At 34.3% G+C, this 19259-nt stretch overlaps 2 protein-coding genes across 2 annotated transcripts in view; one reads left to right on the top strand and one right to left on the bottom strand.

Moving 5' to 3' along the window:
• The window catches only part of gig (TSC complex subunit tuberin), a 48900-nt gene extending 40117 nt beyond the window's left edge, over nucleotides 1-8783 (bottom strand). Inside the window, exons 1-5 of the mRNA XM_085950042.1 lie at nucleotides 8523-8783; nucleotides 8254-8390; nucleotides 6066-6320; nucleotides 5434-5573; nucleotides 1310-1484 (exon numbers count right to left, since the gene is read on the bottom strand). Of these exons, the coding sequence (XP_085806168.1) occupies nucleotides 1310-1484; nucleotides 5434-5573; nucleotides 6066-6320; nucleotides 8254-8390; nucleotides 8523-8601 (786 nt within the window). The 5' untranslated portion in view covers nucleotides 8602-8783. The remainder of the gene's footprint in view (nucleotides 1-1309; nucleotides 1485-5433; nucleotides 5574-6065; nucleotides 6321-8253; nucleotides 8391-8522) is intronic.
• A 2716-nt stretch (nucleotides 8784-11499) lies between these two features.
• l(1)10Bb (BUD31-like protein) lies at nucleotides 11500-14964 on the top strand. The gene is made up of 2 exons (XM_085949591.1): nucleotides 11500-11691; nucleotides 11848-14964. Exons 1-2 carry the CDS (start codon nucleotides 11598-11600, stop codon nucleotides 12186-12188), a joined length of 435 nt encoding a protein of 144 aa, XP_085805717.1. The 5' UTR covers nucleotides 11500-11597; the 3' UTR covers nucleotides 12189-14964.
• Nucleotides 14965-19259: the final 4295 nt, after the last annotated feature.

Genomic DNA, 19259 nt, shown 5'->3' with positions numbered 1-19259 from the left:
TGTTTTATCCGTTTTTCATTCACATACGCTGTTGTTTAAAATATTTTAGAATACTTTTGAAATATGGTTATTAACGTCATTTTAGTAATTATGTCCACTAAACTTTTACTTCCATGAACGAAAATAACTCTTATTTCTAATTTCATCTTGTTTTATATCCAATTACGATTGATATACACTAAAAAAAGTATTTAAAAAATCAGCCGAATCCTTGAGAAAAAATGATGGTGCTAAATTTGAATAATGATTTTGTTATTTTGGCCAGTTTGGGGTAACGATTTGATTTAGTATTATTAATAATATTGGGTATATAGACGGTTATTACAAAAAAAACCATCCAAAAGCTTTGAAATCATTGCTGTAATGGCAAAAACGTAATTAATATTATAAGGCAAATTTTATGCCAAACAAACTCATGTAACAATCATAACAAATTTGACCATTTTTTCAGTGTTTATTTGGCATAATAAAATTTGTTTACATCAAAATGTTTTTTTATTGCTATCCAAACCCCTACATTAAAACATTTTTTTAAATGATTTATTTTTTTAAATTAACGCCATTATTTGAGTTTGAAAATGTTAATGCCACAGAAGCTTATGCAACAAAAAAAAGTATCAAGTGCCACCTTTTTTCATTTTTCTATATGCCAAAGAGGCTCAAACACCATTTTTTTTGGAATCCAGTAGATATTTTTCATTAAATATAATTGCAAATAATACTTTGATTTTTTTAAATTTGCTTTGCTTAGAAAATAATTGTCCATTTCAACATACAAGTTTAAAATTTAAAAAATAAATTCACTGAAAACTTGTCGGCCATTTTGTAGCACTTTTGTTAAATGGTGCTTGAGCTCCTTTGGCGCTCGGCGCCTCAAATATTACCCACCTGATGCTAATTCATTTTATAATTTCACATAAATAATTAATAAAAATGAGAAAGATAAATTTAAAGAATTTAACAAAGTGATCTACCATGACCCATACGTTTTACGACGTTTTCATATTTGGCTGAATAATTGCATATGAAGCGGAAAAAACATAAACAGTGATTTATTTATTTTAAATCATTCTCCATTTCATTAACCCTCTACTATCAGAAACAGCAATCTCATATAATATAATATATAAACACTAAATGCAAAAACAATTAACGGATGCAGGTAACATCCGTTAAGTGTTTTTGCGCACTACCAGAAAATGCTATTCTGAAGACCACCGGCCGCCACTGCTTGTAATAATACTATAATTACTTCTTAATTCCATTAAAATAAAATAATATATGTGTGTTGTTGATGGTGAAAACAAACCTTCCAACTCTGCTGGCAATATTTCTCAACATTGACCGTTCTGCACAGAGCGGATATGAAGGTCTGCAGCGCTTCGTGAGGTAGCATGGTGTAGCAGACGACGGCGTCCAGGACTTGCAGGCAGCCAAACACCACTTGCGATTCGGACGAGTAACAGCATAAATAGCAACTATTACTGTTAAACAAAAGAAAATACGTATTAGGAATATAATAATGCAACTTATAAATTGAAGTACTTGTACCCCTGCGAGGCTATTCTGACATATCACTTAACACCCAAATCGCATACTTATATCACTTTATGTATTCAGGCAGTTAATTATCACAAGAAGTTAACTGTCAAAAGTGCTATCTTTTAACTTTTCTAACGCGGCAACTGACTTTAGTCAGCCTATACGCGCAAGTCATCCGCGCGTCAGCTGACTAAAGTCATTTCGATTTTCGTTTGCCTAGTACTGCTTTCGGCCAGGCGCGAAAAATTCTAATATTTATTTAATTTATTCAGAAATCATCCTTCTCTTGACATCTGTCAATGGATAGCCTAAACTTTTGTTCTATCTAATTTAAATAAATATTTTTCGGGAGCGTGTCATGGATAAAAAAATATCAGTCATCGGGCCAATTCAAACTTGCCGGGTATATAGTGTCTTATCGCTTCTTAGTGCATGTGCGCCGAAGACATTTGACTGACGCGTTTGTAGGGATACGAATTCTGCGATATAATATGTTATTTTGTTTTTTAGTGATTGAAAAACTATTTGGTGCATTAACTGTTAAATAGAATATTCGAAAGTTACATTGATCAAAGTGAATTTACAAAACATTTTACAAAAGGAATGCTTTTGGAGATTGCATTCATTCGTCTATCTGCTAGTATATTATCCGAGATTTAATAGTTTCGGAAAATAATTTGAACAAGGTGTAATTTAAATATAAGAGTCCGCGATTTAATATTTCTCTTTGTTTATTGTTGATTAACATTTTTAAATACTATTTTCTGATTATACTATTAGGTAAAACGGACAAAAGTTGTTTATTAACCTTAGTTATCAGTCATTTATAAAGAAAAGATATGTTAAGTGAATAAACATTTTCACACAATTGAAAATTTCTGTATCGGAAAAATTAAAAACATTTTGTGATAGCATATTGTGTGTTCGATATTTTGTGATTATTTTAAAATGGATATCCCTGCTAATTTGAGAGATGAAATGGGAGAAGCAATTCATGATCCTGATTCAGATTATGAGTTGAGTGAAAATGACTACTACTACGATGATTCAGATACTTCCAGTGCCCCATCAGAAAGTGCTACTGCCGCCGCCTCTAATTTAAATGTAAATCGTAATGTTGACGATCTGTCTTCGTGGACTACTGAACCTTTCATACCAGTTGTTCACGAATTTGACTGAGCTGACCGCACACAAATTTATCAGATAGCTCTAAAGAAATAGATTTTTTTGAGCATTTTTTGAATTCAAATATAATGGACAGAATCGTAATCGAAACAAATAACTATTATACAGAAGACATTAGAAGACAAGAACCATCGCCGAAATCACGAATGCATAAGTGGGTCAACACAGACGTCCCGGAAATGTACATTTTTTTTGCTGTAAGTATGTTGATGACTAGAAATCGTCACATCACAATAGAGGAACATTGGTCAACCGATCCACTCTTATCCAGCCAAATGTTCGGAAAAATAATGCCGAGACAGATATACTTTGCTTTTGAGGATGTTGCACTTTTCGGATCCCAATACTCAAATTCCTGGAGATAAATTACATAAAATTAAAATTCTGATCGACCACTGCCGAGAAATATTCAAAAAAACAATGATGCCGCACGAGAACTTATGCATCGACGAAAGCATAATTGTTTTCAAAGGTAGATTGCTGTTTAAACAGTAGATTGCTTCAAAACGCCACCGTTTCGGCATAAAAATGTTCGTTCTTTGCGATGTGATGACTGGTTACATATTAGATTTCATAATATATTGCGGGGAAGGAACAGATATTGTCGATGAGCAAGGACTTGGCATTTCGGGAGCTGTGGCAACGACATTAATGAACGAATATTTCGGTAAAGGTCATACTATGTGGACTGACAACTGGTATTCAAGCCCAGGCTTATTTAAACATCTTCACGATAAAAAAAAAAATGCTTGCAGAACAGTCCGAAAAAATCGAAGAAATATGCCAACATTTAGGAAGCTCAAGAAAGGAGAAGTGGAGTCAAAAAATAGTAGCTCGCTATTGGCTATAAAATGGCACGACGGGCGCCAAGTCCATATGTTGACCACATAGCACAATGATTCATTTACACCCACAGGAAAATTCAATAGGCAGACCGGAGAGCCTATACTGAAAGCTACATGTGTTATCCAATATAACAAATGTATGGGATCTGTGGATAAAGCTGATATGATGTTAAATACACTAAGTTGTATGCGTAAATCAATAAAATGGTACAAAAAGGTGGCTTTCCATATCATAGATCTGTTTTTATTAAATTCATATATTCTGTTTAGTACTATCACAGGCAAAAAAACAGGTCTAGCTAATTTTCAGTTAAAAGTAATCAGGCAAATATTTGAAAAATATCAAGTTCCAGCCACATCCCGCGCACAGCAACCCATCGACCATCCACTGCGCTTATCAGCTAGAGCGATGGCAAAGCATATGCCGGACATAATTCCTCCCGCAAATAAACGGATAAATCCTTGCAGAGTTTGTCATCTTTGTGCGAATACAAAAAAAAAACCGAAAACCAAAAAATATTCCAGATACATGTGTTCCGAGTGTAACGTGCCATTATGCGTGTATCCGTGCTTTAGAGAATACCATGAAAAGGTGAACTATTAAAATATGTAAGTGTTTCAAAAATACTAAAATGACATACCTACATCTCAGACGATGTTGAAATTTATATATTAATAACATTCGAAACTATGTGGATTATGTGTCATGTTATCAAAATAAACCATTAATATTATCAAGTGGGGTGTAAAAAAGGATTTCTCATAATTTATTAAGTGGTCTGGGATTACGTTTGCATTAACTTAGAAGTGTTGAACATCATTCTGTCATCGACGCACTCGTCCGGAGCCGACACGTCAACAAAATGGCGACTGAAACGTAAGTCACACGCTTTTTGTATAACGCGGCTTGTTCGTCATTCTTTATCATAATCAGGGCACGAATGTTAATTTTTAAGATCGTTAAAAATATTACGACTGTTCATAATCACCGTTGAACCCTTAAAATATTTTTGATGACTGTATTTGTACATGTTTGACTGACATTTATTGTGATTTATCAATACTTGAAATCATGACGCGCTCTATTGTATTAAAGCGGTATTCTTGACGCTTTGAAAGGGTTAACACCCCCTCTTTTGGCTGTGTTAACTTTTAGAGTGAGATAGAGTAGGTATGTGTTTTCATTTTATTTTATTTTTTTGTTATTATTATTATTTCCTATATTCTCTTCTTCTCTCTTGTAATATTTGTTATAGTGTTGTGTACGTCTTGAATTTAGATTTGTTATGTCCACAATATTATGTTTTCTTAAATAAATAAATAAATAAATAAATATTGATAATTGAGATGTGATTATTTTGAAAAATAATCCACGTCACGGGTCATGGCCGCTGCCTCAATTTATAGTTCCCTGCGAGCTATCAAATATTGAGTCGCAATGACTAATAAAATTGCAGGTAGTATTGATAATATGTTCAATTCTTGTTTTACATTTCAATGCAAAATATCGGGAATCGGGTGGAAAAACTATAGATATGCCTGCATGAGCATATCCGAATTTGACCGAGCTTCACAAATACGAAATATATTTCACACAACAGGCGTACCAACTTAAATTTTCGGCATGTTACGAATTACCAATTATGATAGATAACCACCTTGTGTATGGAATTGCTTCTGTGTTAATTTGAACCAATAAAAATAAAGGAATAGTGTTACCGTGTTAACAGTTAAGAATAGTTTCTGCGGGAGATGTCAATCTTATATTGTTCAGAGAATGTAAATCAGATGACATTGTAAGTGTCTGCCTAACCTCTAAGAATTTAATAATACCTTTAAGTAATTGAAGGTAAATACTCACTTGACGAAACCAACGATAACTTCTTCAGAGAGACAGGCGGCTGCATTAAATTTTATGAGGTTAACAAGAAACGAAAGAAATTTTTCAGTTAAATCCGGATTCGTCACCGTCGGCATCCATTGCAATATAAATTTTCCTATCTGAAAATTGAAACGGAAGTATTATTAAGAATCTAGGATGATATAAAAACTAAATGAGTAACAATATTGAGATGCTTTTACATACAATAATTGTTTGTAAACTTTTGTTACTACACAAATGCAGGTGCACAAACATTTATTTCAAACTTATTGTATGTCCACACCATGCAAACATCGCTATTAAAGAGTCCACATTATAAAGATTTGCCCATTTTAATCAAACATACAAGAGACCGCATGTAACTAATTCCAGTGAAAGAATAAAAAAATTCCGGCAAACACGTTCTGTCAGTCGTTTTTCATCCGTGTCAGGATACAAAAAACATGAGAATTTGTATAAAAACATAATAAATTAATTACTTAAACAGTTTTTATATTTTCACAAATATTCTTTTTGGACTTAAGGTCATCTGGCTCTCAGGTACAGAGTTTGATTAAGTGTTGAGCCATAGATGCTGGCATGTTTATAAAATGTGTGAAGAAAATAATTACCTCTCCTTCGAAGCAGGAGATGTTTTTGCCGTTATCGGTGAGCGTCTGCAGGAGTTCGAGGCGCGGTTGCACGTCCTCAGGCAGGTCATGCTCTTTGACCACTCGGAAGAACTGCCCCCGCATGATGGTTAACAGGTCGTACTGGCCCTGGATGAGGCAGCGGAGGAACAGCAGGAGCAGATGACGGCACTCCTTCGTCTGCTCCGGCTGCAGCAGGTCTGCCGTACATAGCCACAGCTTTTCCACTGCCGTTTGCTGAACAACATTTCAAGTGTATCTATTAGTAGCCAGACAATGCCATGACTATAGGTCATAATTATTAGTATTATTATTAATGGCACTACAGCCTAGTGTGGGCCCTAGCTACCTACAAAATTGCTCCCCATCATCTTCTCTGCATTGTCCTGGAACACCAGATGGAGTCACTGAGTGTCTGGAGGTCCTTTTCTACTCCGTCCAGTTACAGAGTTGTCATCTTCCAGTGCGTCAATGTTTCTCTGGCTTTGTTTCTGATGCTTTGCTCAAACTCTCTATATATCTAATGTCGCGTTCACATGTGGTAATTTTTGTCATACAACTTACTGTCTGTTGAATGTTGAATAAGAAATCGAATGGTATGTTCTCACGTATCAATTCGAGTTGAACCGATAGTCGTAATCAAGATGGCGTGAATTAAAATAAACAATTTTGACGTGTCGATACAAGTTGTCATCACCTTGGTTACTCTATGCAACCAGTTGACTCGAATAATAATTCACTGTTGCTTCTTGAATTCAACTTACAAGTTGATCAACCTGGTTGAAATACGGCTCCAATTTACTTACAACTGTCATTCAACTGTATGTTGAATGACAGTCGACAGAAAATCGACACATGGCAACACGACATAAGGATGAACAACCACAGTAGAATCTTTGGATCATTATATCACGATATCCAGCTTACTGCAGACACTGTGCAGTTCGTAATTAAATCAGCACTGCCATACTCCATTTTCAAAGGTTGGTCCAAAGATCTTTCTGATTACCATGTCTACATCTTCCACTTCACTTCAACTTTTTAATTCTGGTTTTAACAGCAAGTAGTTTTGCGCATGCTTTAGGTTGAAAGCGTGTTACGCACAGCATTAACTGTCTACACTTGAACGTCAAATAGTTTTAAATTTTTCACGGGAAGCAGTATTTTTATAATGCTGATTTTAATACTAAGAGAAAAATATAATATTTTGAAAAAACTACACAGAACATATTTAGTATTTTTGGCTTATTTAGCATAACATTATAGTATAATATACTACAGGGCGTCCTCATTATCCGAGTATTAATTATCTGAGTCCCCACAGTTACGAATTTGCAGAAAAATGTAAAAAAAAGAATAAAAACCCAAGCGCAATAGCTCACAGTCGTCAACTGTCACTTTCAATCTTTCAATCCCACACTCCTACGCTATTTCTGTCTTGCTCACGTCTTTTTCTTTTCTTAACGTGTCCCAATTAAATCCATTTGGCTGGGCAGCTTAAGCATCAACCTATAGCGTTGTGGGTCCCAGGTTCGAATCCTGGATCTGACAAGTACACATATTATTTTTCAATTTGTGTGAGTGAGAGTATGGACCTAATAGGTTGAGCAAGTGGCTGAGATCCATTTCTCGTAAAAACAAAATCCGTTAATATAAACCTCCACTCCGTGGAGGCCCATATGCTCTTATTGGGATCGGACATGGTCGGAAAAGTACTTTTGGTCACTGTTTTAAGCAGATTCGCTTTAAGACGAATTTTTTCCATCCCAATTACCCTTAGATAATGAGGACCCCCCGTATTACACATTTTTCGCAGTATCATTCTGTTGGCAACACCGACGTGATGTTAAAAAGATGTCCATCTGCATGTGCTAGCACTTTCATCACGAAAAATGACCATTTTGAAACTCGTTTGAGACAGACAATGCGCAGGCTATGCATGTACTTGAATGCGTTCATCTAGCGAATGAAAAAAATTCCAACCGTAGACAGGGCAATAAGTCCTTAAATTTGAATATGCCCTTTCATTTTCACAGACCTTAGTTACTGTCATTAATGAATAATGTCAATAAATACATTGTAAATTAAGAAATTAGCATTGTAAACGTAACATCCGAACAATCGGATTCTAATTTTCAATGGGTAGAAACAATGATACATATGTACTTACATCTTCTAAGTGTTTCGTAGCTACAATATCACAAAGGTCTTTGATGCCTTTTAATCTCTGCGGTAAAGGAGTTTCGGGGCTTAATTCTTTTTCGAGTTCTGCAGTGAGTACGAAATCGACTCTCTCTATCAAACTCCCTGAAAACAATTTGCGAGAAATACACTCAGAATATCCAGGATAATACAGGATCAAGTATTTATTAGGCGATTTAATTAAATATCGTGGAGAAATAAGCGTTAAATATGAATATTTATGTCCATCTTTCTTACCTGTGCCACTTTTCCCGATTCGAAACCATTGCCTCAACTTGTCTTGTAGAGATTTGTTTTCTTTGTCTTTTGAACTCATTTTTTTGCGATTCCCTCGATGTTAATCGCTCGCTACGCGTCGTAAAATGCTAATACTATATTATATTTAACATGTAAACTACCTACTTACACTAATATTTAATCTTAAACGCATATTTATAAAAAAATAAAATCTGCACCTAATCGTCGCTAATCCACAAATTTTTGACAGCTCTCTGTGTCTGTGCCACAGACATCAGCTGTTAAAAATATTTTTCGAAGACCTTTCACATAATAATTTTGAATATAAATTTTAATTTATTTGCTAAATTCAGATCAATTCATAAACAAAAAGTGTTTGTTAATTATTTTAATTTGTGTTACACATAATAATATCATGATGCACAACATTAACTACTTGACACAAAATAATATTTTTTTAAATAATGGTGCTGTCAAACTAGTTACTACACGTACTTTTAATTTATGTGCCAATGTGGGTAAGTTTTGTCTTTTCTATCAATACCATCATTATGGAACGACGAAATACGAACGTATATGGAATCTGTAAATGATTGCATTCACGAAAATCCTAAATCGTTTTGGGATTATATAAAATCATTAAGAAAGGATGGTGGATTTGCAAATTCAATGCCTTGGAAGGGCGAAGAAGTGACTCGACATAGAATGGCAGAAGCGTCATTTCAGGTCCGTCTACGCTAGTAGTATTTCGAATCTGGATGTCGCCTCAACGTCAAGAAAACGATCATGCGGTGCCCAATCCGTTGACATCTTCCCAATTGATGAGGGTGACGTGTTTAGATTTATTAACAAACTTAAGAATACGCGCTCTTTGGGACCGGATAATGTCCCAACGTTTTTTTAAAAAGGCTGTATTGACTTTGTCAAGGGCCCACTTGCATATTAATTTAACCTGACAATGGAGACGGGTATCTTTCCGGAATTATGGAAGATGTCGAAGGTTAGGTACTCCAATTCATAAGAGTGGTACGGTGTCATCAGTGGAAAACTATAGGCCGGTAGCTGTTCTCTCTGCACCAGCAAAAGTTCTTGAGATGATCATGCACAGCATGATCTCTCCTTTCTCATTTATAATGAATGAGCAGCATGGATTTAGAGCAGGCCGTTCAACGGAAACAAACCTGATGATATTTACTGATTATATGTCGTCAGTACTAAATAAGGGCAGCCAGGTTGACTGTTCTTACAATGATTTCTCGAAGGCATTTGACAGAGTCGATCACGATATTCTAATGGAAAAACTCCAACTAATTGGATTGTCTGATCGATTTCTCAGGTTATTCGGGAGTTATTTTAAGAATCGTCAACAATTCGTATCGTAGGTACGGCCTTTATCAGTCACAGACATTTGAAATATTTTCTGGTGTGCCTCAGGGCTCAAACTTGGGGCCATTGCTGTTCACAATTTTTATAAATGACATAGTCGTAGCATTGGTAATTAAAAATGCTATGTTTTTGTTGTTTGCTGATGACTTGAAACTCTTCATGGAAGTTGTCACCTTGGACGATTGTAGTCAACTTCAACTTGATATAAATAATATATTAGATTGGGGCAGGCGTAACAAACTGGACTTCAATATTGATAAATGCAATGTTTTATCGTTTACTAAAGCCTCACGAGTATTGTTTTTCCAGTATTCGATGCATGGCAGAGTTCTCTCGCGAATATCATCTGTAAGAGATCATGGAATTACGTTTGACAGTAAACTGACGTTTAGTGGTCATATAGATACCATTTGTAAAAAGGCGCTAAAGATGTTGGGCTTTGTCTTGCGTACTTCCGGGCTTTTTCGGATGTTACGGTACTAAAAATTCTCTATAACTCATTAGTTAGAAGCAGACTTGAGAGTGGGCCTATCGTTTGGGCCCCGCATCAGTTAAAGTACGGCCTTATCGTGGAGAGAGTCCAAAAGAAATTTTTGAGACTCCTTTATTTTCGGCTGTATGGATATTATCCGTGGCTCTATCCGACTGATTTTCTCTTAGGGATGCTTACATACTGTAGCTTAAAATTTAGAATGGATCTTTATTTAGCTAGGTTCATATTTTTTCAGACTTATACGCGGCGTAAATGTTAACTCTGCCATTCTTGGTGGTGTTGGCTTGTGTGTCGAGGGCATCCGTTGTTTGTTCTCCCACGGTGCAGAACCAACCTGCCATTAGTAATGCCAATTGGGAGGGCAATAACCATGTTTAATGAAATTACTTCGGATATTGATATATTCCACTTACGTGAGAGTGAATTTAGGTGGACGTTGTTTTATAAGTTTTTAAGATAGGGTCTATCAAAGTTCACTCTATGTGCTTAAATCTACTTTCACTTTGTTATTTTATTTTATTTCTTTTCTTATTTTATTACCTATTGTATTATTAACTCGCACTTCTCGGTATTTTAATTTTTTTAAATGATTAACACTTATTTTATGTCATGTCCTGAACGCTTTGAATTTATAATTTGCTATGTTCATTCAAATAAATTTGAATTTGAATTTATAATAAATTTGTGTTAGTAGGCACCAAAGAGATTGGACTCCTCCTCAATCTCTTTGGTAGGCACCTATATAATAATGAAATAAAATTAAACCTAACTATTAATTTTACAGCGGTAGATTGGTAAAGTCTGATATGAATGTTCTATAATATCATTAAATTTAATGACGATTAAATTAATAACAAATCAATATTAAGACACCTTCAAAGCTGCCTTTAAAATCTATATGATTCAAAGAGATCCAATCTCTTTGAATGGACAATTTTGCAATAAATAATGCTGCAGTAAAATGTAGCATGAGCAAAGAGATTGGACCTCTTTGATCAGGCTTTTACTATGTTCTAGTATTCTCATCATTTTCGGACAGAAACTTTATTGTCTATGTTTACATTTTACAATGTAATTAGACAAACTTGACAGCTCCTCGTTTGACTTTGACTTTGACGTTTGCGGCCTTTGTAGAAAAATACCAAACAAATATTCGATTTGTCGACTGTAATTCTTGCAATAAACGACCGTACAAAATGCCAAAAGTACGTAGAAGCCGTAAAGCCCCACCAGAAGGATGGGAGCTAATCGAACCTACGTTGGAAGAGTTGGAGCAAAAAATGCGCGAAGGTAATTTTTTTTTATTCTAAATACAAACATTTCGATGGCGGCAAATCTGTGATATTGGTATTTCATTACCGTTTTATGCTGAATGATTATTTTCAGGGATGAGGTTGTATATAACTGATTACGATATACCTATTGCATATATTTTTTCAATTTTAGCGGAGACCGAACCACACGAAGGGAAAAGAAAACAGGAATCGCTGTGGCCCATATTCAAGATTCACTACCAGAAATCTCGATACATTTACGATCTGTTCTATCGAAGAAAAGCAATCAGCAGGGAATTATACGAGTATTGCCTGAATGAGAAAATCGCCGACGGAAATCTGATAGCCAAATGGAAAAAGTTAGGTTATGAAAATCTGTGTTGCCTGCGTTGTATACAAACTAGGGATACGAATTTTGGAACGAATTGTATTTGCCGGGTACCCAAGAGTAAACTGGAAGAAGGAAGGATTGTGGAGTGTGTCCATTGCGGTTGCAGAGGATGTTCTGGCTAGAAAGTTGACTGTATCTAAGTATATAAATCATTAAAAAAGGGGACTGGTGTATGTATCTTTGGGTTAGTGGGGTTATAGGTGCCTTTGACTGGTCCTCCGCCGTCTTTATCTGTCAGTCGCCATTTTTTAATTCAGCTGTCTTTTTTTCATCGAATTGACGAAAATGTTACTATAATTATAGTTCGGTTGGCAACACTGCGCTCACTGACAGATGGCAGCGAGCGACGGCGGAGAACCAGTCACAAAACCCGGGTTATATATACACTCGAACTCGGTTATTACGATCACGGATATAAGTAGTGAGATCTTGGATGTAATGAGGAAACATTCGTTGACATTTTAGTTTATGATTTTCTCCATACATTTATTCACTGTTGTAACGAGCAACATATCGGATATACTGAGCTAAAATATTATCAAACATTTTCTTAACTGTTGATGTGTCGGTCGTTTAAAAACATTTCGACCCTAAGCAATAAAATCCGACCGGACAGGATGCCGCCGGGATCGCATTACGTTTATGGCACTAGTTAACCTACCTAATTGGTGTTTTCGCCAACAATATTGAAAAAGTATCCACGCATATGGTTGAAATAAGTAAAAAAATCCGAGGTTTGTGAAGTCAGTAGGTACTTACCAGCGTTCATTACAATAAACAACTTCTCTTTTGTAGTTATGAATGCCATGCTTGTTTCGGGGATTTTTACAATGGTTTTCAGATTTTTTATTTTCAACTTTTTGTGTTATGTGACCGCTCATTTAAAAATACCTATTCTCTGATATAACGAGTAAAGCTTATAACGAGCAAATTCAGTCAGTCCCATCTTCCTCGTAATAACCAAGTTCGACTGTACAGATATTGCAGTGACAAAGTGTGGAGGTAGGCTGTGGAAATTTGACATAAATAGAGCACACTAAACTTTGCAGATTGTATTGGTTAGTTTTTAAAATTCAATTGAACCTGCCTAAAATAAACCATAATAGATAAAAAATATTCTGGAGGTTGGCGTTGGGGATATGTGTACGGAAGAGACTTGCAACATTATGATTTATGGCCATGTTGGTGTCAAATCAAATTTCAGTGTGCTTTGCGTCTACAACGTTGGTTTGCCTATACTCTTGACAAAAATTAGAGGTTGATTCCTATGGCCAGGGAAGCAGATATGTACATCAGTCCCTAAATAAGGAAATGTTTTGTATGATATGATACAAAGTTTATATATTTATAGTATAATACTATAACTTAGGTAAATACTTTTATGTCGAAATGATAATAAACAATGAAACGAACAGTACACATATGGAACTCTACAAGAGCAGACAATAGGAAATTATTACGAGACAGTAAAGCAATAGATATCAATTGACAAAATAATGTCTGTGACCCACTGGAGCCTTTTTAACATTTTTTATACTTTCATGACATAATTACACTCACTGAATAAAATTCTTCTTCCTGTCGTTTTGTCTTCTATCAAAAGTTGTCGGGATCGGACCTACGGCTTCACAGATGGCCTGCTTTACCAACTAGGCCAGAGTGGGGCCGAATTAACTAACAATAGAAGTAATCAATCTCGTTAACTTGACGTTTAAGACTTACGGCCGAAAAATATTTTTATTTGACTAAAATAAAACTGTTATTGATTGAAGGTGTGTCAAAAAGATTTTTTAAATTATGTATGAAACTCGATTTATGACTAACTCAACTTAACCCAATGTTTACGGGCTCTTTTAATTAATTTTTTAATTAACGTGTTAATTTGCATTTGAAAAGCAATTAGCAAAAACACAATTTTGTGCGGCCCGTAAGCATTGGGTTAATATAACAAAAGTGTAGGAATGTAACCTAATACCCCGTTTACACGTGCATGGATTTACTGCCGACAAAACGTATTATCGCGGCCATAACAAAAAAATGCATGTTTAAACATGTATTAACGTGCAAATTGCAAAATTGCACACATGTATCAAAAAACTTCAGAAGCTTCTGAATTTTCACATGATAATTGGACTGTACGATATCCGCACCTGCGCAGTAGAAGGATAGTGGCGAATCTGCCGGTAAGAAAATGAACCACCACACGCAGAGACTCATTTTGAGGTTAACTGATTATCACGATCTGTCAAATAGTACCATAAAGGCACTTTTACATGTAAAAAGATATTTCTAATGGATTTAAGTTTTGTACTATTCCATTTGAGTCTTTTTTTGCAACCTGTTGTGACTGACAGTCAGTGTGTGTTTGCCTTTTGGTGAGTGTACACAGTGCCTGAAGATGCCGAAAGGCAAAACCCGGGTCGCAAAAAACGAATCAAATGGAATAGTACAAAACTTAAATCCATTAGAATTTAAATTCAAATTCCATCAAGTACCTTCGGTCGATAGTATTAATATTAAAAAGTTATTATCGCGCTATATATTATAGCGCTTATTATTGGTGCAAGTAAATCCATGCACATGTACAGGCGTTATAATCGTAAGTTGAGGAATATCTCTTGGGGCTGATAATGCTGAAAGGTGAAATTTCGGTTACTTAAACCGGTCATTTTACAAAAGTACAAAATTCTTATATTTTATTATGCAGTTGAAAATTTTTTTGTTGGCCAGTGACATTCATAAATCATTTGTATTTTATGCCCATTAACCATTAACCAATAATCCAATTATTTTTAATTTTCACGTGAAATTGTTTCAGTGATTCAAAGATTCTGTCATAAACCATCTTGTGTATATCCATAGATGGATATTTTTATTTTAAATAATACAAACTTGTCCAATAAAAAGATAACAATAAATTTTTGTTTTTTTTTTGTGAAAAGAATTCCTTGCCCTACATAAAATTTAGAGCAAATCATATTTCTCACTGCTGGCGAGTTTCATTATTTTCTAATCTAAACTACAAAACAGATTTTGGTACTGTTAACATCAGCTAACTCTTCTTACATTCTTTGATTGTAGTGGAGTTATGAGAATACATAATAAAACACATGATTTTAAAGTGAAAAAATGTTTATTTGAGCGTTGAGATCAAATTACAAACAAAAATGTTAGGTACACATAACAGTCTATACTTAAAGAGTATTGTCACATTTTTTTATAAAAAATTTAAATTTAATAATTTAATTAATAACAAAAATAGAAAAATTATGTTTGGAGAATAAAATAAGGTATACAAAAATTCTGCTAGCACAGTAATAGTTAGATTTGTTACCAAAACTGTAGAGATATTTTATCATACGAATGCACATTGCAGAGAAATGATTTCTAATCCGTCTGCACACGATTCAGCAGGGTTGGGATGCTACTCTACGAGATAAAAAATCTATGGCTTATACTACGAACCCTGCCTTTTCACCCATTGAGCATTTTTTTTTTAAATTGAAATTATGAAAAAATGTCAAATTGAACCATACAGTCAATTTAGAGTAAAGCCGCGTTGACACGGTCCAAGTACGATCCAAGTGACAGCTCCATACTATTTATTCCTATCCAAGTTAACTTGGATGAGTAGGACGCGGTCCAAGTAGCTTGGATAGGAGTAATTAGTATGAAGATGTCACATACGAGTTCGCTTGGATGGCACTCGGTCCAAGTGTACTTGGATCAGGTGCCATCCAAGTTTATTTGGATAGGAATAAATAATATGAAGCTGTCACTTGAATGAGACATCTTCATACTAATTATTCCTATCCAAGTCTACTTGGATCGTACTTGGACCGTGTCAACGCGGCTTAATATAGAAATTTAAACTGCTCGGTACAAGCAAAACTTTTATGTTTGAATTTGTTATATATATTACACTATTTCCAAATATATTTTTCGCAATTCAATACCTCTGGATATGAAAACAAATGAGATTATTTTGGACCTGACATTAGCAGTTAGGTGATTGAGAAAACTCTTAAGAAAAAATATACAGGTAGGTGTGTAACTATGTTTAACATAATATATAAGTCAATATGCCAGCATGTTGACGGTTCTATTCCTAAAAACTATTCTTTGGAAAAAAGGTAGATTAAATTTATGGTAACCAAGTTTTTAATGCGCCACAGATCATTGAGCTTAAAGTAAATGTAGTTTATTTAAATCTTTTACTGTTCATCAATATTTAATTTATTAACAAAATTAGGAGATATTTTTACATAACAATTAGAGATGGGAAAACTGGTCGATTTTGAAGACTAAGTATACTTACTACCAGTATAAAAAATACTTAGTATATAAACTTGTTCCAAAATACTTGCTAGTATTTGGAATACTATATAGATCGTTTGGCGTGCGTATGCGACAAAAGTTTCATACTCAACTGAAACTAAAACCAACTCCATATTATTAGTATTTTAAAATACATATCGGCTCAGGGAACTCAGACTGTGTATCGGCTTCAATATAATCGCTAAAAATACGCTGAGCTCCGCTTGTCGAAAAGTCCCATTTATTATAAAATTTTAAATTTATGAGTTGTTTTTCTGTTAAGTTACAATATTATTGTTAACAAAAATGAATAACAGTGATTTTTTTTTAATTTTAAACATGTTTTGAGCGGTATATAACAAGCCTAAGCCTATGCGTCATCTCACCACTGTGCTGCGACACAAAATTTATGACCTATTATTATTCATACATTCGAACGCAATAGACTAATAAATTAAAATATAACTATATTCAAGTGCTATTTCGTTCGTGAGCATTTAATGTCAATAGTGTTGAAAGTCTACCAACTGGCGAGTGCACAGAACAGCAACTCGCGATGATATCATCACAAGTTTTTTGGGCCACATATACTTAGTATGGGTAGTTTCATCCGAAACTTGAGTACACAAACTGGTGACAGTATTTCCAACACACCTCTAATAACAATGCTATGTTACACAAGACTTGGCAGTTTCAGAGAAAATGGTTAACTAGATTATATCAACAGTACTGGATTGAACTTTTGAACACAGGTGAACTTTGATAATTGAGAATGGGTAACTCAATTCGTATGAACATTGAAATAGGTATGGAATAAATGGTAAAATTTTGAAAACAATATAAAAAATTAAAAAAACGAAAATATTCTTTCCATTTAATATTTTAACCGCCTAAATCCTTAATCGGTCAGGATAATCAAACATATTGATTACATTTGTGAAATACAGATCTATTGATTGAAACTTATAATGAGATTTATGACATGACAAGAATGAGAAATAAACAATAGAAACTATAGTAATACAAAAAGAAAAAATCAAAACTATAAAATACTTATTATTTAACAATTTACATGGAGGGAATCATCCATCAAAATCCTACAAAAATAAAGAAAGAATCTAAAATGTCTATGCGACATAATACTATGAACTATGTTTACTTGATCACAACCTAGCAATATTCACTTACTAATCAGATATGGCAACATAAAAATTAATTCTTACTTTGTAAAAAAAATATTACTAGAGACCTCTACTTTGGTCCTTATTTATTTAGTATTTATTACGTACACGAATATCCTTTAATTGAACAGACAATATTATGAAAAAATAACACATTAAATACTTAAATACAAAATGGCTTGTTGCTTGTCCAAATGCAATCTCCAACAATTTGCGGTGACTAAGAAAATATGAGTTAAGACTTTACCGGGCAACACAAAATTAATGGGAACTGGCTTACGCTGTCGGGTATTGTATCAGTTTTGAAGTAGGGCTCGCTTTATTATTTTAGGTTAGGCCATAAAACTAATTGAATCAAAACGTGCCGACTGTCACCTAACATTAAATGCGAGTTATGTTTACGTGATAAACTTTAAAGCATATGAGACAGACGTAAATATTGAGTATAAAATATTCTTTAACACATGTTTAAGTTTATCCCAGAAAGGAACGTTTGTGTTACACTACAATTTTTTGATATCTATAGAAGGGGTCATCCATATATGATGTGACACCCTAAGTGAGGTCCGATATTACGTGATGATTTTTTCTGATAATAATATATCCACTGAGAACATTATACTAAAATTAATAATTGTAATCAAATTTGTTTAACGGATGGAAGGGCGAGTTCAAAAATGTGATGTACGTCAAGTGAGGATGAACAGGGGGCGGTAAAAGATTTTGCGATGAAGTGTGAGTATGGGAAAAGGGGTGGTCAAAAAATACCGAAAATCATGTGATGTCATTGAAATCAGAACATTTACATTATAATCGCTAGCATCACACGTGGTCAGATCAAAATGATTTATGGTGACATGGTACAGAAGGAATTATTGACAATTCTAAAAACATGGCATAACGCCACAATTTTACTTAGACCCCTCTTCTATACAACTCCTCAATTTTAAGAGTGCCAACACAAACGAATTTTATAATATATTATGTCATAATGCAATCGTCGATACGATCAAATCTGACGGTTTGTGTGAATGTGTAAGTTGTTGAGACTGACTTAATTGAACCATTAGATATGCAAACACATTTACACCTACAACATTAACAAAAAGAAAGTTAGCCACAATGCAGTTACAATTTATTTCATCTTACTTACTTAAAATTATTTGGTCCCGCTAATACTTATTTATTGTAACATATTATTATCACTAAGTCCAAATTTACTGACACCATCCCATTAAGTCCATCAATTTCGCCAATGGACGATTTTATTTTTTTAATAAATAAAATAATAATTATCGCCTGTCGATAGGTGCAAGCCCAGTATCGTCCATAGGCAAAGTGCCACCCTTAAGCAGACTTGGAATACTGCTCCCTTTCGTTTTAATTAGGAAATTGTCTGCAAATACGTACTAACATATTTGATTATTTATTTTCGGGTACCTCACAGTAAATACAACACAAATATTTAAATTGACGTACACACTATCAGTTCTGTAAAACCTACTCTCGGTGATGGTTTTAGATATGCGGAGGTCTGTGGTGCAAACAGGTTTGCTGTGCGATAAACAGCCATTACAAATTAAGCATTGACTATTTTTTAAACTAAGATGTTGAATATTTTCTAATGAAATGACTACATCGTTTACTTCATGAAAAATAGCTACTGCTATCAAAAGTTGTCATATTTGTATCTGT

Source organism: Rhyacophila brunnea, unplaced genomic scaffold (genome assembly GCF_057557595.1).
Source record: "Rhyacophila brunnea isolate RB1 unplaced genomic scaffold, BYU_Rbru_1.0 scaffold_22, whole genome shotgun sequence".
Taxonomy (NCBI): Eukaryota; Metazoa; Arthropoda; class Insecta; order Trichoptera; family Rhyacophilidae; genus Rhyacophila; species Rhyacophila brunnea.
This window is presented reverse-complemented; position numbering and strand designations above follow the sequence as displayed.